Source organism: Triturus cristatus, chromosome 7 (genome assembly GCF_964204655.1).
Source record: "Triturus cristatus chromosome 7, aTriCri1.1, whole genome shotgun sequence".
NCBI classification, from domain to species: domain Eukaryota; kingdom Metazoa; phylum Chordata; class Amphibia; order Caudata; family Salamandridae; genus Triturus; species Triturus cristatus.
The window spans coordinates 1,210,491,468-1,210,514,219 of record NC_140590.1 but is presented as its reverse complement, the minus strand read 5'-3'; the positions used below and the strand labels follow the sequence as shown (position 1 = coordinate 1,210,514,219).

Sequence of the window (22,752 nt, the reverse complement as noted above, 5' to 3'; positions counted from 1 at the left end):
GCAAGTACCAACTTTGGTCATAGCTACAATAACAGCCCCAAGTTTGTATTCCTTGCTCTCTGTACTAGACGTCATGTTGGGGAGATTAGAGGCTACGACTTCAGTCATTGCACTCTAACTCCATTGACACAGATACCCAAATGGCTAATGGACAGGTCTTTTGCTGGATATCGAACAAAAAAATATCAGGGCATTGGCCACCTTCGGATTTCTAGTGATCACAATGTAACGTATGGTTGGCTAATAGATCTAGTAGCCATAAGAGCCTAGTTTAGGCACATCTGCGTAATTTATATTGCTCACTGTTATTTAATATTTTGTAAACATGCTATTGAACAGATATGGGTCTGGACAGGGTCCAAGCTCTCAGCTTCGGTCAAATACAGTTCAGACAGAGAAAAAAGCATTTTGGTGTGCCATATGGCAGGTGGAACCCGGAGTCAATTAAACTATTACAGATAGAAAAAGTTCCACTTCATAAATTTTTTCATTTAACTAAATGTACTCACTAGAGCCTTTTTTGAATGTATGTGATCTATAAACAAATTCTGCAATTGCTCTACGAAAGAAAGATACATGCTAAATTGTCTTTATCCAGCACTATATAGCAGCTTGCCCCATCCCTAAAAATAACATCTTGAATGTAAAGGCTCTCTAGATTACCAAAGAGACCTACAGAAATTGTTGTAGTAGACAACACTGTCAAAATACAAGGGGAAGAGTGCACATGGCCGAAGCACTCAAATAAAATACAAGCAATCAGTGCAGGACAGATTGTATTGAATTAGAGATGTGTAGAATATGCAATGCAAAGTCTTCATGTCACCTTGGTTTAAATACATCAATATGTTAGACCATACTTTGCTATCCACCTCGTACTTTGTCTTTACATTGTACATCTTTGTTTTTCTCATTGGTAGGCAGCACTGCCTTTTGCACGGCAGCATAAGTTCCTAAAAACACTTACCTATCAATAGTCACATACTGCAAACAATTTATTGGAACCTTCCTTTGATAGACGTTCCTCATCCTAGACCATTGTAAACAAATACCTCAGGTGAATCAAACATAGCGTGTGATTAGGAAAATGATCAAGGCCACTTGAGCCAGCTTTTTAATTTAGCTCTGGTTTAAGTATCCCTATAGAAATTAGCAAACACTGGCTTCTTCTCCATAGAGCGAGGTTTATGATTACATTAGTTATAGATGGATCCAGGTGGTAAATAAAGGAAACCTGGGTGGAACAGCTAAATTCTAAGTGGTGTCTATATTGCTTGGATAACGAAGAGTCAAACTATCAATTTCACTGTCGGGCTTGAATCATCGAGCCGCTGAGTAGCGAACTTCAGCTGGGTTTCTACAATAATAAATAAATATTCTGTCTTCCCTGAAATTTTTCACTTATATACTCATTGTCAATTTTCTGAAAACCAGACTGGATTTCACTATTCAATGAGACAGACAGCCAACCCTTTTGTTTCTTTGACAGAATGTGTAAGGGAAACTGTGAAGAGTTTTAGGATAAAATCCGGCATGTGAGGCAAAGTAAAATGAGTTACACATACACCCAGTGGGTAATTGGTTAGAGTTCTGCAGATAGAAAAAATATGAAGGTGAAAACCAATGTGCAAAAGAGGAATCACAGGAAAATAACAAAAAGACACTCCTTGAATGGAAAGCATACCTATAGTTAGTTATATGGAGGAAAACATTTCCATATCTAGAGGATGGCCTGTTTGAGTGTGGGGTTCAGCTAGGTGCCCAGAATGGTCATATGCTGGCTAGGTAGTTGGGCAAAATATCAGTGCAGAATGTTGGTACGGCTTGTGAGAGTTTGTGCATTCAAAATGTATGTGGAGGCAGAAAAACTGCCTACAATATAAATACAGGATAGCTAAACCAGACGTTTTTACAGAGCCTCCAATTGTTTGCTGCACTACACTTCAGTAAAAGTAAACAGGCTATGCTTTTGACGAAAATACAGACTGCTACACTAAAGAAAGGGCAACAGAAAGACCGTAGCAGCTAACAGGGTTTAAAACCTTTCTGGTGTTACAGGGCTAGGGAATGTTTCAATCAACAAAGTGCTTTGTTAGGTTGTATGATAGAGGAACGCATGGCTAAACCACGCATGCCTCTACAACACGGCCCTAACCACAAATGCGTCTGAACACCACATTCCTTAACCATGCAATTTCGTGATAAAGGCATGACTGGTAAAGGGATATGTGTATTAAAGTTCACACCCAACCCTACCCCCCAAACCCTAAAAAATACCTTGACCCCCCTTGACCCCTAAAAACTACCGACCCCCTTGAGCCCAAAAAACGAACCCGCCCCCACAGCCCTAAAAACAACCTCACGCCCCAGCCCTAAAAACTACCCTGGCCCCCAAGCCCTAAAAACTACCCTGCCACCCTGAGCCCTAAAAACTACCCTGAACCTCCCCAAGCCCTAACTACCACCACGAATTTCACCCCCCCCCAAACTTAAAAAAAAATCCCCTGGCCCTAAAAAGTACCCTAACCCTTCAAAACAACTGCCCCCCCTGCCCCAAAACCCGGCCCCAGCACCACTCACCTCCTTTCCCGATCCTTCCTGTTCCTGCCCATCCCAGCATCTAGCCGCGCAAATGCCTTTACCATGCAGTTTAGGCAGGCATGGTTGCGCTTGCGGGGAAACGGCACGCGTGGCTTAGCCCGTGTTGTGAAGGCCGTTTCCTGCTTTGTTACACGGAGTTAGGATGTGCACTGTGACTTGTGATTACACACCACTTTGTTTTAACAATAACTGCTTTACCCTTTAGGATGGGCATCAAAACAATAGGATGGCTTACACAGTAGTAGAAAGGGCATTACAACTCTAAAGGTCATTCATATATTGAAAAAGCTTAATTTGTATATCAATAAGTGCTGTGGCCCAAAGTTTTGCTCAGAAGCCCACTATCAGTGCTATGAATATTGGGGGTGCAGAATATCTAGCCTGGGTAGTATTGATTTCACCTCTTTCGTCCAACTCCATACAATCCCTGGCCTTTATCTCACTCTTGCAAGTCCGACTTCCAACTCTGCACTGTCCCTTCTGTCACTGTTTTTCAAGCTTTGTCTTCCTTCTTTTTTCACTCGTTTGTGTTTTTTCTCTCTCTTGCCTTGGGTGAATGTCTGATGATGGAAAATAAGTGCTATTCCTCAAACATGAGTGCCAGTGGGCCCAACATGCAACCACCAGCTCAAACTAAGCACTGGCCTTACATTAAACATTACTATCAGAAATTATCTTTTAACTTTATAATAAATGGGTGCTAACACAAACTATTGTTTGTATAAAAGAAAGAAAAATATAAACAAGAAACTGGGTGATGAGAATATACCCAAGTGTAATCACAAAATTCACCTACACACCGGCCCATACGTTGAAAAGTTACTTCTGCTGTATACTATAGCTGCATAAAGTATAGTTATCGCGAAGGTCCCTTTTCACAATGGACTTTATATGACCACTGGGACAGACAAGGGAAAATGTATCCATTATATAACATGATTTAAATGTAATAGACAACGCAAGACCAAAATCACTAGTTTCGAAGCACGTATGGAAGAGACTGGAATTTTTTATTTAGCAGTTCATTACAGCCCATATGCCAATAAAAAGATCCAGAAAAAAATAAAAAAAAATAAAAATCAAGTAAAATTTCCAGAGGGAAACAATTGTGATGAAATTTCTTCTGCCTAAAACGACTAAAAACATTTTAGGGCCACTGTCTCATATCACAGTTCAATTGGTCACAAATGTATAAACATTTTCTGAATATAAACTGGGAGATTAAAAGAACATAATTTAAATACCTTGAGATATTCACTATATTCATCCTCGAACTTCTTCCCCCAGATGCTGTTGCCGCCTTTTCCAGACCCTGTTTGATTAACAGAGATGAAAGACTGTGAGGTGTTGCCAAAGATGAATTAGGCGGTTAGTTTACTTTAAAATGAAAAGTTAAACAGTTACAACCAAGGTACGCTCAGATGTTCATATCTACACCAATTGTACTTTATATTGATATTTACCATTTAAAAAAATAAATGTGCACTCTCATACTGTTAACCAGTAGAGTTCCACACACAAATACAACAGAAAGATAAAAAGCAGGTAGGTTAAGAGACGAGAAAGTAGCACTTTAGTATTCCTTTTTACGCTGACATCCTCTGCACCTGTATCGGGAATCAGACTTGGGAGTGGGTGTCTAACAGAAAACAGACTGAAATACCTTAAACTGTTGGTGATTCTCTGCTAGCTGTTATGGATAAGATTGGGTGCTGAGTGACGCCCCCACAGAACCACCTTCGGTGTCCTCCACCGCAGAGTATATTATGTTAGGGAGCATATTAATACTAAACACAAAAATACAAAATGGATTCAGTTCTAGGTGAACTGGAATGGATCTAGGGTAGGTATCTGAACTCAGGGATGCACAGAACATACAGTATTCATAGACGTATGTATAATAAAAATGTAGTACATTCATTTGATATGGGTGCTACAAGGGAAGCCTCCTCCACCTGAACTGTCCTCTTTTATAATACAGACTCCTGCCTTAGACCTCCATGGAACACACCAGTCATAAAACTTCCCTCAATTTCCTGCATTCTACAGAGACCTCTCTCTCCTACACAGATAAGAGGCACATTGCAAAAAACGTGTCAGGAATCAGCAGTTTCGCCTATCATTTTCTCAGCCAGGACCTGTTCAACCACCATCAAGTCAGACTGCACTTTGACTTCAGGCGCCTCAAACTCATTTGACAGCGCTGTGGGGAACAGGGGGAGGTGGCTGATCATTAAGATGGCCGCTACAATGGTAGTGATCTGTAAATCTAAGGCATATTTATACTAGCACTGGGACGATATATCCCAGCCCAGTGTGGCAAAGTAAAAGAAGCAAGAGACTCACAACTACCCATCTACTTCCAGGTTATAGTCAACACACAAGCCAGTCGTGGGATTTATTATCTTGCTGACAACAATGTGAAGCGCATAGGCTTTCTGTTCCCTGTAGTCTGCAGCCTAAACTTTGCTCCCTTAGGTTTGTTTTGTTGCTTTCTTTTGTATGAACATGTTTTATGTACAACTTCCTTTTCACATCTCCGGATTCTGACATTATAGCCTGCAGTGTGCAAATACTTTTGTTACTTGTCCACCAATTTCTTAAGCTGAATCTTGACTGCAATTATGGTCAAGATGTCAGATTCTAGCGATTTAGTGAGTCTAGTCAATAACTACATTGCTTTGTTTCTCACAATAATCAATTCACTAGAGGCATGCATGACTTGAGGTCATTTACTAATGCAAACTCACTTATGTGTTTTAGAAATAGCATAGGCCAAAGAAGAATTAAGATCATTATCATTAGGGAAAGACCATAGGAATCTCTGAGTGGTGGAAAAGCCTTAAGTGGGAACCTGCGGCATCTGGCTGGCAAGTGAAAGAAGAATGCACACAAGGAAAGTCTAACAGAGGGTCGGCTGAAGTCTGCAGGGAACAGCCCCTATGTAGATTGGAAGAGCGTGCCTTTAAAATCCCTCTAAACTTTAGGAAGTTTTCTTTCCATTCTAGGAGCCTAAGTGACGAAGTTTCAGAGGATGGTGCACTGATCCACCTATAAATCTTATAAATGTAATTGGCTGAGCTGTCAGGTGGTTAACAGAAGATGATTTCAAGTACCAGGGCGGGTAATAGAGATGAAAAAGCCAAGTCAGATAATGTGGTGAGCAACACTGTACCAACATGTGTATGACGCACAGTGTTTTAAAATGTGATCGCTCTTTGTTTTTTATATTTTTATTAGTTTTCCATCCATACAGTGCCTCAATACAGTAGTGACAGTAGTTACATTTCGCACACTTTCGTTAGCTCTTAATACACAGACTGAGACAACAATATAATTCCTTCTGTTAAGCACCTATTTACAACTGGTATCTGGTGCTAACCCCCCCGTACTGTGTTCAGATATAAAGATACATCTTCTAAAACAACTTGTAACTGTTCAACTATGAAACGTCCTCCCTCAAGCATCTCCCTGCACCTTGTATCTCTAAGTAGTCATTACCACTCTCTTAGGCTTTTTAGTAGATCACAGTCCGGGATTATTCTCTGGCCATGATCCAGTCTCCGGCCTTTCTCCATCTGTCGGTGTTCCTACTGTTGCTTGTTAGAGGGGGTTCTCTCTAATGGGGATTTCTAAGATCATAACCTGCCATGCCCTCGAGTCTTCTTCTAATTTTTCATCCCTGCGAACACGCCTCATTCAGATTAATTCCGCTGTGGCCCATTCCCCTAGGTCTTTAGCTCAGTTTTCCACTGTGGGGGGCAGCGAGCCCATCCAGCTAATTGAGATCCTTCTTTTAGCCAACACTAGTCCCAGCTGTAGGAACCGTTGTGTGAGCTTCTTTCCTTTGGGCCTAGGAAGAAGTCCCAGAATCACCTGCTTAACGGAACATGACACCGTCCACCTGTCACCTATTGTAAACGTTCTAATATTGATTCCCAAAATAATTTCAATTTTGGGCATTCCCAGATCATATGTAGAAACTGGGCATCATTATAACCACATTTAGGGCAGTGGTGATCGCTCTTTGTTGGGGAGGCAATATAATGATATGAGGACTGGAGTGATGTGGTCTTTAAGCTCAAGTCCATAGATAAGACATGCAGCATGATTTTGAACTCTGTAGACTGACTGTTCTATTCTTGGGAGACCAGAAGGCCTTTTTCATTATCAGATAGGTCCTCGAATGAGAGTGCAGTACAGGACTGGCTCGACGGGACAAGTTTGATGGCTGAGGAAGAGGTCCTTGAGGATTCTGCTGAGCTCCTGGTGCGACTTGATGGGGAGCTTAGATCTGAGACCACGAGGGGCTCAGAGGCTTCGTCTACTTGGGATGAACGGAGCTCACCTAACTTTGCTGGGACTGCTATATTGGGCGAAGTCCCCTTTCAGGAAGGGGCTCAAGTAACAGAAGGAAAACCAGCATCTGGAGAGATCACATTAGCAACAATATATGACCTTATAATGACGCACAGGGCAGAGACTCAGGCTGGTCTAACCCGTACTCAGAATGCCTGTAAGCGCTTACAGAATGCTGTGAGAAGAGTTGCCAGATCTTGTTCAGATATGGGTATAAGGATGAACGAGGCGGAGACTAGGATCTCCACGGTGGAGGATGAGCTAGGGGCCCAAAAGAAAATGGTTGAATCCTTCAAAGCAGATAGGGATGATGTTCAATGGAAAGTTATTGACCTTGAAAATAGACTTAGACGCAATAATTTTAGAATACTGGGTGTGCCGGAGAAGGAAGAGGGATCGGATCCGTTGAAATTTGTGATTAAACTGTTAACAGAAGCCTTTCCGGATCTTGGACATTGGGAGTGGCGGAAGGAAGTTCAAAGGGCTCATAGATTCCCTTTTGTGCAGAATAAAGCACAAACCACAGACTAAACTAGGGCTATTCTGATTTCCTTGAATAACTTTCGCGCAAGAGAAGAACTGTATGATCTGGCACGACCAAATAAACGGAGAAAGGCTAAAGGGTGTGAATTTTTTGTTCGGCCGGATTTTTGCCAGCCTACAGTTGACCAACGCTGGAGGCTCAGACAGCTTATCCCGATGTTTCAGTCCAAAGGGTGTCAGGTGTTCCTCCAAAACCCGGCTAAACTGAAGGTGGTCAGGGGTGGCCACAGTCAGTTTTTCACATCTGAAGTCAAGGCTAAAGAATATTTTCAGTCTATTTAAGTACCTTCTCCTCTGATATTGGGCTTCACTTTGCTTTGAACCAATAAATGGTTTTTTTTTTGATAAGCATGGCGATACATGGACATTAATTGACTTTAGTGTGCCTTTACTGTGATTTCTGTTCTTTTTGGGGGTCAACATATGTCAAATTCTGGTTTTCTTTTCGTTTATGTTGATCTGTTATTGCAGCTGTAACCCGCAGAGGAGGAAGCTGGGCATCAAGCTTAGGGAACAGGTTTTCCCAATGCCTCATGAGGAGGGTAAGGGGTGGAAGGGGAGGGTGGTAGGAAGGGTTCAGGGTAGTTGGGAGGGTTAGGGTCAGGGGGGTTTTGGTGGTGGAAAGGGGTGTAAAGGATTCTGCGAGGAGGAAAGATTCTATGATTAATGTTAATTTGGTCTATTGCAAAAAAGGAGGCATACAGAATAGGCTGGATTTAGGTGCTGGACCACAGCAATTGTATTGCGACATAATGGGTTTTTTGATAAGAATTACCTGGCTTACGAAATTTTATTATATAAAAATGGTTTTTGAGATTAAACTTGGAAATGTTAAGGATTCCAGATGAGGAAATTAATATGTTTTACTTTAAATATCTGTGGGCTGAACAATTTTAGGAAAAGACGGGTGTTAGCCAGGATTATATGTTCTTGTTCCTGGGATTGTTATTCCTACAGGAAACTCATATAGCTTGGTCCAATAGGGCTTGGCTTGGCTCGCTTGGACTCGATTTAATAGCTTGCACATCCCAATCTGTTAATATAAAGGGAGTGGCAATACTGGCTAAGAAAGGATTGATGGAGGTAAGGAAGCAAAAGGTAGATAGGCTGGGACGATGGGTTATGATTGAGGTAGCTATATCTCAGCAAGTTATCACACTTTGTTCAATATATGGGCCAAATTTGGATGCTCCGGATATTTTTCAGGAGATTAATTCAGAACTCTCACTGTATTCACAGCCTATGATAGTATGTGACGATTTAAATATCCACCTCCCGTCAGGTTTTAATTTGAGATCAGCCGAAACTTATATGGGAAGGAAGCCGAGAGGGTTTAGAGGTTTACAAGCGTTTGTCTATGACCAAGGGCTTTATGATGCCTGGGTTGAGCTCAATCCAGGCCAAGATGGTTACACATTTTTTTCTGCTCCACACCGAAAGATGGCGCGATTGGATTATTTTCTGGTTTCTGACATTATTTTATTAAAGTCATCTATAAAGATTTTACCTAAAATAATATCGGATCATAACCCGGTGATATTGGAATTTGAGTGTACTGGCTTAATGTCTACGACAAGGAAATGGACGTTCGATAGAAGGCTTCTTCTTAATGAAGATTATTGTAGCTGGATGAAGAAATGGATTCTTGAATTTCTTCAGACGAATATAGGTTCAGCAAGGGCTGACGTTGTCTGGGACACATTGAAGGCGGGGGTGAGATGGGAGACACTTAGGTTTGCCGCAAGGAAACGTAAAAATGACCGTCTGAAGTTTTTAAAGGATTTGGTGGCTCCCTCTCAGGTGGAGCAGAGATTGGCTCAAGAAATAAACGTTGGGGGTAGGATCAAGGAGGTACAGGCGGAAGTTGCGGCCACTCGGGCGAAAATATATCAAGAATTTGCAGATGTGGCGGCAGCCAGGTACATAGGAATCAGTGTTATGAATACGGAGAGAGGGTCGGGAGAGATCTTGCTAATAGACTACGTCAAAAAGAGGCATATTCCAGGATAGTTAAAATTAAAGATATGGATGGAAAACTTGTAGAGACTCCATCTCTGGTTCAGGATGCCTTTAAAAAATATTATGAAACATTATATATGGCCGAACCAGTCTTGAGCCCTGAGAGCTATCTTCATAAAATGCCCTGTGGGGCTTTAGAGGTTACGGATAAGGAATTTTTGTCAGACTCCCTTTCTTGGGAGGAGATTAAAACTGCAATGCTTTCATTAGCTCTGGGGAAGGCGATGGGACCAGATAGGATTCCTCTGGAGTTCTATGTTAAGTTTAGAGAGCCTTTAGAGGAGATAATGATGTTAGTATTTCAAGGGGCGTTTGAAGGGGTACCCCCAGCATCCTGGTCTCAAACAGTAATCGTGGTTTTTCAAAAAAAGGGAAAGGATCCTCTTGAGCTATCCTCGTATCGAACGATATCTTTAATTAATACGGATAACAAAATCTATTCAAAATGTCTGGCCAAAAGATTGGGGGTAGTCATCCCTCCATTAGTTTCATTACATCAGCATGGATTTATTGCAGGGAGGGGGACCACGGACCATGTTAGACGGGTTATCTCTATATTTGACTGGGCCCAGGCGATGAGTGTACCTGTCGGCGTGGCCCTTTTGGACGCTGAAAAAGCGTTCGATAGGGTCTCTTGGGAGTTTCTCTGGGCAGTGATGAGGTGGAAATCATTTCCGGATGGTTATATACGGGCGATACGCTCAATGTATTTTGCTCCAGGGGCAACAATGCGGCTGACTGGAGAGGAGTCACAGAGGTTTTCGATAAACAGGGGCACCCGACAGGGGTGTCCCTGTTCTCCACTTTTATTTGCTTTATTTATTGACCCTCTCATTTCCAGCCTGGAGGCGGACCCGGAAATTAGACCAGTAATGGCGCACTCGTACTCTGTTAAAGTCCTGGCATACACCGATGATTTGGCTGTTTTGTCCAGTGAGATGAATAAGGCACTGCAAAGAATTGAGGTTATTACAAAAATGTTTGGGGCAGTGTCTGGCTATAAATTAAATCTGGGGAAAACCCAGGTGCTACATACAGAAGTTGGACTAGTATCTGGGATGGGGGTAGTTACGGAGGCCATCTACTTAGGCATAACTATTTCACCTCAAATCCAAACTATCCCAAAAAGAAATGTGGAGCCGATGATTGCCTCCGTTAGTAAAACTTTGGAACGGTTAGATCGGCTCCACCTATCACTGTATGGAAGAGGTAATGTCTTGAAAATGTCTATTTTCCCAAAATTTCTGTACCTCTTCCGGGCTATTCCAATTCTTTTTTCCAGATTGTTGTTCACTAAAATAGAACGAATGTGCACACGTTTTTTATGGGGATACCACCGATCTAGAAGAGCAATTAAATTCGTCTATCTCCCAACGGAACGGGGATGCTTGGCTCTCCCAAATTTTTATTTATATGACTGTGCAACATTACTTCAATTTATGGGCGTTTCGGTTTGTGGCCCGATAGCGATTCTGGATGCTGCTTTTTCACCTTCAATATATGAATGGTGTCTGGGTGACTCAGCACAAGGCTTATTGTTGAAAATTCTGGAGCCAAGCTATTACAAAAAAACTAGGTTTAAATTTATTCAGGCAGCTTACTCAGTCTGGAAGGGGTTGCGTAAGCAGCTGCATATTCCGAGTATTTTATGGGATACACCATTAGATTCTATCGGTATCTTACCTGGGATATTTCATGACGTGGTCATGCGGAGGTGGGCCGATTATGGTATTAAAAGAATTGGGGATCTGTTGGTGCAGGGAGAGATGATCTCGTTCGTAGCTTTGTAGGGCAGATTTAGTGTCAGTAATGCTGATTTTTTTAAATATCTGCAGTTGAGAAGCTTTCTTCAGGTTGCAGTCACGGGGGGTAGATGTCAGATTCGACAGATTCGTATTTTGGATTTAATACAACAGAACTCTAAAATACGTCAGATTTATATGGAGATTATGGGTATGCAACGGGATGATATGGCTAGGCAGGAAGCAATATGGAAGGAGAAACTATCAGTTAGTAATTTAGACTTAAAGTTGGTAACCCAAATTGCTGGTTCCATTTTGCTGTCTGGCAGTCTTAAGAGCCAGTCATATATGGCTCTGTTCAATTTGTATTATACCCCGGCAAAGATAGCAAAATGGAAGGGAGGGAGGGGCGATAAATGTGCAAGATGTGATCTCTATGCAGCAGACTCAATTCATATGTTTTTTTCCTGCCCTGCCCTTCAGCCTCTGTTACTAGAGATAGAGGGGTTTATGATGCAATATCTGGGGATACAGATAACTATTACAGCAAGTCTGGTATTGTTTGGAATGGAACCTGAATCTATCTCAGATTCAATTGGATTACTGGTGCCCTACAGAGGCTTTAAGTTTATGTCTATGTCGGTTTTGAGGTTATGTATAGCGTCACAGTGGCTTGATCCGGACCCCCCCTCCTTCTGTGGTTGGAGGGCCAAGATAATCTCAATATATAACACCTAATCAGCCCTGTATAAATTAAAAGGTCTCTCAAAGAAAAAGCTAGGGGCTCAGATATGGGAGCCAATGAGAAAATGGATACAAGAATGATGGTTATTATATGCTTATATGCTTTTATGTATGCATTACCTTGCTTCTTTTGTGTTGTATACAGGAGAGATATCTGTATACCTTAATTTTATTATGTAATGCTTCCTCGCTGAATCACAATAAAAAAAAGAAAAAAAGAAAATAAAAAAAAGAAGGCCTTTGCAAAAACCCAGACAAGAGAGTACCAGGGATAGGACTAGCACAATGGTCTGTGGGCATCTGAGGAAAGTGTGGATTCCATAAAATAAGTAAAAAATGGTAAAAATCACATTTAGTTAGTGAGTTTGTGACCTGAAAGTGCTGCTTCTACCAGTTTGAGATCTGAATGTTAGCTGCATTCATCGTATATAGCTTCCTTTGGGATTATCCTTCACAACACTTGTTGCTTCAAGACACAGCCGAGCTCCGGTGCTTTCCTCTCTTTTTTTCCATCTTTCCAGCTATTGTGTTCATCAGAGGATTAGATCTAGAGTTTCTGTCTGACTCTGAGAATGCAGACATAACATGGTAAAGACATTCTGGAGTACTATATGCTTTTCGGAGAACCCCAGTATTACCATTCAACAAAAAATGCACGGGTCAAATGAAGCTTCTCACTGTTCCTTGGGAAGATCTTTTATGAGTCTGCCTTTACCAAAGACTTACAAAGGACAAGATGCTCCTCGCTCCTGGTCTCCGAAGTTGCCAGCAGTATTGAAGGGCTCCATATCTTCGCTTTCTTAAACCACCATTTTGTTTGCCTAGAGGGCCAGTGAATTTTAATTGTCAATCGACTGCTGGAACCTGAGAAGACTATGACAAACCTGGACAGTAGAGTTTTTACAGTAAATGTACATTTGCAGTTTCTGCAGGTTCTAGACAATAGTCAATTGTTTATTGATAATGCTGACATACTTTTATTTCCTCTGCAAAGGTTTCAGACTGGGAAATCATGTGGTCGTGTTGTATGATCAAAGATTACAATCCAGAAGGCATTTTTTAATAGATCTACGGAGGCACAACTAAATGCTTTACTCATTACAGCTATTAAAATGTGTAAGCTGTAGGCCTGAACAGACTTAAAGTGTTAGCCTACCATCTCCAGAAAAGCCCACACTTGCATTTGGGCTAAGGGTGTATGTAGGTCATTTTGAAATAGCTGTGTTTGGGTTCAAATCAGACTAACAGATGGCCTAAAAACTCTACTTCCCTCACAGCGAACCAATACTTGAACTACTTTTAAGTCCGGCTTCACTGTTCATTTCTAGCAAATCAACCAGGTACTGATGTGGAAGGAGCAGCTGTAAATGATAACTGTGTCTTTATCAAAGTACGCTACACAGTATGATTTACTACATGCCAGAACAGTATTGATCAGACACTAGAAAGTGGTTGGGGAAGTTACCATGCCCTGGTACAGGCAGGTGAACTGAAAACATTCCACAGGACAGCAATAACCAACCTATTGAGGACCAATGGAGTCAAGGAACTGATCAGGTTCACTTGGTAAGGTAGATAAAGGAGATGAAGTGAAAAGCATTAAAGTGATCCAGGATGGTCTCGGTTATGGGTAGGGGCTGTGAGTCAGCCCTGTGACCAAGTGAAGTTAGCAAGAGTCAGAAAATAATCTATGTGATTTTTTGTTCTTTGCACCAATCGTCACTGGCTGTAACAGGTGATGCAGAAGAGCACAATTACTCCCAACTCCTTTGGACTTCGGTTTCACCTCTGCCTGTCCAATTGTCAAATGGGGCATTGACAGCGCTGCATAGACTAGTTAATTCATAGGAACCTGAAGCGGTCTGTTGAACGGCCCAGTAACCTCTGTCTGAACCAAAACCTGAAAGCCTGGTAGCAGCTTTTGATGTTTACTGTTGTGCTGGACCAGGTGAACTGCCTGGATATTGCCATTGATTTTCTAATGTGGTAGCTGAGAAGTAGGTGGAGGTTTACGTGCTGCAATCCAGCCATGGTTTGTAATACACTGTGCACTGCTATTTATGGTCTGATAAGGAAAAGGGGGAGCGACACTACGGTCAACAGTGCATTAGGGCGTTGGTGTCAGTGACATTGCAATGTCAGCATGGAGATACTGTTGAAAGGTGGATCTTCAGTTTCCACCTCAAGGCCAGATGATACTCCATTAATATGATGCTGGCAGGAAAGGGGTTCCAGAAAAAGAAGATTGTCTGACTAGAGTCGACAGACTTCGTTTGAGGGTTTCCTGTGGGTGGTGCAGTCTTAAGTATGATGTGATCAACAATTAAAAACCAAGAGGAATGTCAAGGCAAATTCTTTTTTTTTTAAGGCGCTGTTACTGTAATTCATCCATCCTATCTGTTCTTCTAAAAGGTGAGTAGACTTGGTACACTAGAAACCCTTTATGAAAACTCCTACTCAAAAAAGCAAATCAGAGAAAAAACAAACCACAAAGTTGGAAATGGAGCCAGTCTAAAGTCAGCTCTAATGCGGACTCCATCTGCCTTGACTCAGAAATATACGGTATCCTTTCTAAGAAATCTTTGGCAGAGTCACCAAAGGCTGTGATATGCAAGTCTAAAATTCAGAACAATTCTGCCATGATTATGGATCACCACTGTCGTAGGGGTCATAGCTACCAACAGCTCTGCACTCACCCATCGAGACAAGCAAAGTCTAAAACGCCAGCTATAAGAAAGCATACACCGACTCCTTGGTTGTTAAACAAGTCTTGTTTGAGTGACCAAATAATGCAACCACAAGTCCCAACATGTATGAAAGAAGTCTTGATAAAAAGCTGCAAGAGACCCACACAGACCTAAGCCTCTGTTGACACAGGGAATGGAGTAGTGAGAAAAAGGAAAGACACAGACATATAGGGTATTTACTTGTTTTAAGGTCGATTCCTTGATAGGTGTACTTTTCTAGCATATATAATCTTGTCAGTTCAATATGATTCAGTGGTCTCTACCACAATGTAGGTGCGAGTGACTGGAGAAGGGAGGGAGAACACACCACGGTTGGGGGAACCCTACATGAATGCATAGATACCTGCCCTAAATCCATTCCAGTTCAACTTACCCAGGCATTTTTTTCTGGACAGTAGGTAGCGGGCAGGAAAAAAACAATCTACCCTGAACACAAGACCGAATAATTTTATTAGCCAAAAACAGGCACCTCTCAAGAATGTTTGACAGTCACTGGTAACTTTTGCCTTTCTGGGGCCCATCACATAATGTACTTGACATGTGTTGAGGCAAACTAGGCTCTAAAGGCGACTATTTGAATGGAATGTGCATGCAAACCTATATTGAGGTTAAGTTTGTAAGTGCTTTTATATAGCATTCATGCACCCAAAGGATTTGAGGGTCCTGGTAAAGTACTACAAAACTGGACAACAGTGTGATTGACTGCAGCAAAGATGGCTAGAGAGGAGGTAGAGTGTCAGCAAAAAGCCGTTTGAAATGCTGAAAGCCAACATTGAGCATAATCTGTTTCTAATCATTACTATTCCAAAATCCACCTCCAACACAGGTCTATATTTTAAGCAACCTTTTATCTGAATTAAGCTGAAATTATTTCATTTATATATTTTTAATTATTTATTTTCATTTTTCATATAATACAAACGGGCCAGTCTCAATGGTGTTCATCCATGAACATATTACCAATGACAGGGTGCATACGTCTTATTATGGCTGTTTATGGTTAGTCTACATATTACAGAGCTGCAGAGTGTTCCTGGAGATAATACTTTTTTTGTCTTTATGCTGGTGAATGGCTGCACAATCGAATACACATGCAACGGTCTGTCCTGCTACAAATTACACTGGATAAGCCCACTTGCTACTTACAAACAAGAAGTTTCTCAATTGCAACGGCTTCAGCGCTTTTACTTACCAGTAGGGTCTCCGGTCTGCACCATGAAGCCCTTGATATTCCTATGAAATAGGCAGCCGTTGTAGTAGTTACTGGCACAGAGGGCCAAGAAGTTCTATGCAGGAGAGAAATAAATTGAACATCGGTCAGCAAAGGTTTCCGCAATGGCAGGCTGTGCCTCATTATTAACCTATTATTCAGAGACGACTACAGTGACAACACACGGGCGGGTAGTTCTGTCACAAAAATACTTACTATGGAAACTGAGTTCTTTTCGAAGAGCAGGTTTTTTGACATGGCCTTCTTTGAGGAATCCTTTCAATACAATATTACATATTTCTAAAAAGCATGCAGCAGAGGGGCATACACATAGGGAGGGAACTTTGTTATGAGCCCCATGGAAGGTAGGCATTACTGGGTTAGATGTTTAACACTGGTGTCACCGAGTTTAATCCTACTACTGGATCTAAAATTGAATAACAAGTACACTCCTGTAGCACCTGACCCTCGGGGTAACAAAGCTGAGTAGTCCAAGGCTTACTCAGGGAGTTAGTGCAGGGTTAGAGACTCAGCACTCAATAGGTTAACTAATAAAAGTCAATAATTCAAGGTCCAGCCGTAGATTATTCTTCACTTAAGAACACACACAAAATAATATCTACATTAGGGCTAAATGGTAGCAAATTATACTGATTAGTGTTACTATTTTTAAGGGACTATGTGGGAGGCAACCTATGATACTCTCGGAAGACATTCTACTAAGGTATTTGTATGAAACAGTCCTTGATCAACCAAGCGGTTTGATAGCCAGAGTCGCTCTGGGGGAATACAGTCCAGGGTGCTGGCTTGCAGGTCTCAAGTTTCCCTCCTAATTGGAAGCAGTGTCTTCCTCTGCATTTGTTAGTTCTTCCGGATTTTCTTTGTATCTTATCGCCTCATTTAGCGGTTTGCGTAGTAGGTGGAACTGGCAGCCTCCAGGCGGGAGATTTCCAAAATATAGATAAAGGCAACGAGGTGGCCCCTCTCAACTACCCGCTAGCCTGTAGATGTGAGCAGTTCCAGATACCAATGGGGCAGAAAGAGGATGGAAAGGGCAGGATGGATTCTTTAACTTCAAAGGGTTTATATAATCTCCTCTCCTTAACCATCAGTCTGACCCATTATAAAGGATCCCTGGAATGTCTTGGAGGAGCCCTTCTAATCATGTCCGCTGTCTGGACTGTTTCTCCCTTCCACCACCATGGGTACAACTTGAGTGTAGCACACACAAAATGGATCACCATTTGCTAGGACCACCTGTATCATACACATTCCATCACCACATCCTCTACACATGTGGCATTATTTTCAATTTGGGTGAGCAAAGAACACCGGTTACAGGGGACTGGCAGACTAATTTGAGAAAAATGGAAGAAGCCTTCAGGAGACTTTCTTCTGCATGGACAGGAAAAAAAGTCCTGCTGTGCCACTACAAATGGTATTGCTGCCACCAATGTGAGTTCTCTATAGCTGGGTGAGTGGGCCGTAGTCACACATGCTAAAAACCGTGTATATAGTGTGCCCCTCTAGACCATAGCACCCTAGATGTAGGGCTGGATGCCTGAAAGGAGTTCCAACATGAAGAGCAAAAACAGTTGGTCTTTCATGCTAAGCTACATTCTGCCAGGCCTGTAGAAGGATCATAAGCTGGAAAATTGAAGTTGCTGAGGATTTTAACAGCAAGTACCACAACAATATAAGTGCAGCAAATAAAACAACATGCAGCAGTAGCAACAGATTAGGTTTCATCTCTGTTGACCTGAATGCCCCTGAAGTTCATACTAGGGAGGGGAAAAGAGTAACCTCTTCTTATTTTCTTAGGCGCAAGATTAGCCACTTCTGATTTTCTTATTTAATCCAAGTGTGCTAACAAAATGAGATCCAGAAGACAAAGTAATAGCAAAATATTTAGTGTCAGGATTTGTTTACGAGGAGTAAGACGTCTGCTTCTTTGCGACACGAAGAGACTTAAAGATGATTTTGTTTGGACACGTTTTAGAAACGGACAATAAGTGATGGATCATTGATACCGGAGTGATGTAGCCCCTGATGAACACGCAAAAAAAAAAACGCAGTTTGTGGACACTTTGAAGGTATGTACTAAATATTCTTCCATGCACACAAAATGTTATTCGCATGAACTATCTGACAGACGTCAAGGGGAAGAACCACCTAAAGGGGGTTGCTGGGTAGTGGTAAAATATAATAAAGCACGCATAAGAACAGTGCAGATTTGTCACTGGATTTGATCTGGGAAATTAGTATCAAATCAGTTTCTAGTAATTTATTCTTAACAACAGGTATAATATATAGAGCTGAAGGCAAGGCTTGAACCAGCTACCTGGATACGTGAGTGCCAGCTACAATAATTAGGTTTTCTGGTAGTCATTTTGAGTTTAAGGCCACCTAGTCATCAACTACAAAGAAACAGCTAATTAGAAACCAGATTCTCAAGAACCCAATGTGGTTTTTCATGAGCAGTGTAACCTGAGACTGGGCATCCATTATCAACTACAGCACAAAGTAAACAACTGCATATCAGAACCCAACAAGCAGTAGACCACAATAACCATTCCGAAACATACAAAAAACAAACCTCCTTACATTGGGTAGTCTGCTGCTCCCTGGACTAACCCATATAAACAAACATGTATTTGACACAAGTTTTACTCACACAAAAAGTACATATGCAAGACAAATGCAAATCATTATTTGCCCAACACATTACTCAACACTAACCCCTCCCCCCAAAAAAGAAAACTTACACCACCAGAAACACGTTGGAATGCCAACTCAAGCTGACCAGCAATACGTTCCATACAAGGCAGAACGCCCTGAGGCATGTAGCTACACATATACCTAGTAGAACAAAGTCATTCAGGTAACACACACTGTGCAACTTAATACTAATAAGTCACATGAGGGGTATACATGTGTTACACAGATGCAATTGCCACCTCTATAAAACACTGCTCTCTCTAGAGCTCACACAAATACTGCTTACCACTCAAATACTACCTCCCTCAATGAACCCAAAGATTTCATATCCTAAATGACATTCTCTCAAGCCATCACACACTTCCACAACCAACCTCGCCTAGCACAAATTAAACAACTTGTCTCGGCAACAAAGAAGTGCAATAACAAACTTGTGAGCAGCCTACATCATTCAGTAAGGCATTCTCCTGCAAGAAAGCAAACCTTATTCTATCCACACTGCGAATCCACCAACGAATGAACAAGCAGGAAAGTGCAGTTGCATTAAAACAATGTGTCATCTTGCTTTCTCAGGCTGGGAATGCCAGCTTTAAGCTGGACACCTATAGTAGAAAGGCCTGCTAATAAAAAATGCTAAAATCTTTTAACCTGCAGCTAAATTCATGGCCCACATCTCTCCTAAACCCTGCCAGATACCTCACCAACTGTGCCTTCCCTCCCTTTTCGTGCAAAATAACTCTTCTAAAAGATACCATAGAAGCACAAGGCAGCGTGAACAATCATCTACAAATCCTTCTGATGAACTTTTGCACCCTAGTTGCCTTGCTTCCCATTCCCATCCTAATCCTTCGGCCCTTTGTCTTTCCCCTAATGTGACCCCAAAGTAGTTACCAATCAAGTACATGCGCCTGCATGATCAACTAACAAAACATGAGCTCACTCTCTCCTGTACGGACACATTACTTCTATGTAACTACCATATTACCAAAAGAAACTCTCTGCCAATGTGTTGACATCAACTCTCTGTGTGTCCCAGACTCTCATATGAACAATGTGTCCTAGTCAAATGTTCCTCTGTGAATCCTCCACTTCAAGAACTGCAGTTTCTAGAGAGCTAAAGTGCTTCCCAACTGCACGGTCTTGCTCTCCACACAACTCGCATCATTCTCCCCTCCAACGACCTTATTCCATCCTGCATGTCTATGTACCATTAGGCAAATATACAGAAAAAACCAATGAATGTACTTAAGTCAGTAGCATGAAAACAATCAACAGCCACAGCATTAACAACCAAGAAATATTATACGGCACTATACTCCACATATATGCAATCCTCAATGCCAACAATGCATTCTACATAGCATATGAACTATATAGTGCTGACAAACCCATTATACACACCTGCACATGTTAAGCCCATACTTTCTACATAAAGATACTATTAAAGTAACAATTGAACCACACTTAGCCCACACCTTTCTCTGACCCAGTTGTGCATGCACCAGGCACCCTGTTGGTAAAACAGACTTTTTCTGATATCCCTAGTCAAGCAATATTGAAATTCAGGTCAGCCCAGAACTATGTAGCAACAAGCACCCAGATAGCCTAACGGCCTTAAAGGCTACACATGGACAGATTTGCACTAAAAATGCAAACAACACGTTATAGTAAGAGCTCTAATAAATTGAGGGCAAATGCCTGAACTAGAGGAAATGCAGATACTTCATTAGTCTGTCAACTAAAGCAGGTAGTGATGCAAGTGCTTGAAGTTCTCATTCTGAGGGAGTCATCGTGGGGCATGATTCACCATGGAAGGACACACAAACTCGCAGTCAGTGATCTATTATACGGGTTTTAGGGTGGATGTAGAGGAACACGGTTCAGATTTCCTACAGTGGAATAGGGTTGTTTTCAAGCGATTTTTAATGGCATGAAGCAACAGGTCCCAAGGCCTCAAATCAGAGTTTCCAGTGTTGTTGCATCTAGAGGCTTGAGAGAATGGCACCACAGGCTCCTTGGAGTCACCAAAGCACTGATTGCCACTGCTGCAATCCAAGACTGTTCTTCTCTGTCAGATGATGTGCTCCACCCAACCAACATGGTGTAGACTAGAGGAGGACCCACCTTAGATGGGCTGTGATCCCCGTCCTCAGTTTGGTGCCATGACTAGAACCATGAAAGTAGGTATTACTTGAAAACGGCATCAACCGGCAATCTTGTAGGTTTGCACTGTAGGTTTCCTGTCTTGTCTGTGTAATGAGGAGGCACCATCTTTCTGGGTGTTTTTTATTCTTTAAACCGCACAAATGCTATTATAAAAGCCTGCATATGCAAATTCAGGGAATACAAAAGTGATGGAGGGAACGCTTGGATTAATCTCAGCCACTGGTAATGGCTTAACAATTCAGGATAGACTGTTCCCATTGAAGCAGGGTCAAGACTGATTTGCATATAGCTGGGTCCAAACTGAGGTGGCATGGTTTGCAAAATGGTGATGGACTGGGATGTGGCCCTAATTAATTACCAGTGGCTGAGATTAGTTCAAGCATTCAATTCGTACATTTTTTGAAAACTTTAGTGTGTTGCCTTAAACGGGACGGGGATGCCCAGACGTAGGTCTCATGCACCTTGTGTCAGTGGATCCAAGATAAACCTAGCTGATGAGCTCTAAATAGGGCAACACCAGTCCTGGGTTGCTTGTGTTCCAGTTCATGGAGGACCTAGCTTGGCAGTGCAAGCTGGACTATTCCCATTTAAGCAGGGTCAAGACTGAGTTGCATATGGCTGGGTCAAAATTGACATGGTGTGCAAAAGAACGATGGACTGGGATGCGGTCCTGAGTAGTTTTCAGAGGCTGAGATTAATTCAAGCATTCCATTCATACTTTTTTGCATACTTTAGTATGCACATTCCACTGGCAGGAAACCTATCACATGTGGAAATTGCTACAAGGTGTGTTTTTAGCTCTTTTGAGGCTTTTGCCCAAGGGAAGCATAGTTAATCATACACGATTCAAGTGTATTTCCTTACTTCAATACTCTTATTGCAGTGCCACCGTGCAGAGTTTTCTTTACCATAATAGAACTAACCTGGATTTAATCGGCGATTGTGTTCCTTCAAGAATTAAACATTTTTTGGTCTTTAGCCATCTACTGGCATTCATTTTGTGCCCATATTTCTCTCATCCCTGCAGTATGTCATATTTTCACCAGCTTTTCTTTTTTTCCAAATTAAAAAAAAATAACTGCTTGCTGTTCCATATTATTTTATTTCTCCTTAAGAGAAGGTTTGTGCTTCACCCATTTACAAAGAAAAAGTGAGCAGCTTGGTGACTATTTACTGGTTACCCAACTTAAGTCAGTATGAATATATACGGAATACTACAGTTTCCCAGAGCCCTTGTGTCCATGGTTTCTTAAGGGTGGAGGATGTTGACATGTTTATCTCAGTTTAACCCCTTCGGTGCTCATGACGGAATGGTTCCGTCATGACCCACGGTTGAGCTGTGCTCATGACGGAACCATTCCGTCATGACCCCGCCCGCGCAAGATTCCGCCAGCACAGCGGCGGAATCTGCGCAGCATCGAAGGGGTTAATTACCTCTGGATATAAAAAAAAACATAATTCAATCAAAATACCACAAATATAAGAAAAGAATAAAACATTACAGAAAGGGAGAAGTAAGAGAAAGAAAGAAAAAAAATTAAAGAGAAAATGTGGTGGAAATAGTGGTATCCCATGTTACGAAATAATCAAAAATATAGAAAAATAGCGATTATCTGATTTATTAAAATAAATGGGCATTTATGAAAAAACTATGGAAAATTAGAAACTCAACATTATTCTCTCTAAAAATCACCAGAGATTAATCTGTAAGTGGTTAATGATCCTCTCAAATGACAGCCACGGTGGGAAAATCCTCTTGGGCAAAATTTGATTGAGGGAGCCGAGGTAGGAAGAAGACAAACCTTGGAAGAAATGGTCAATGAAACATGGATGGGACAGGAGAGGAAGACATGTAGGAAGTCTGAGAGGACATCCTGCTATTCTAAAACATAAAAGCCTGAAG

The 22,752-nt window shown here is 41.7% G+C and overlaps 1 protein-coding gene across 3 annotated transcripts in view; it reads right to left on the bottom strand.

Moving 5' to 3' along the window:
• PPIL3 (peptidylprolyl isomerase like 3) overlaps positions 1-22,752 on the bottom strand; it is a 44,126-nt gene that overhangs the window by 3,359 nt on the left and 18,015 nt on the right. For all 3 annotated transcript variants that reach the window (XM_085618590.1, XM_085618591.1, XM_085618589.1), the window contains exons 4-5: positions 15,948-16,041; positions 3,846-3,913 (exon numbers count right to left, since the gene is read on the bottom strand). In XM_085618590.1, the coding sequence (XP_085474716.1) occupies positions 3,846-3,913; positions 15,948-16,041 (162 nt within the window). The remainder of the gene's footprint in view (positions 1-3,845; positions 3,914-15,947; positions 16,042-22,752) is intronic.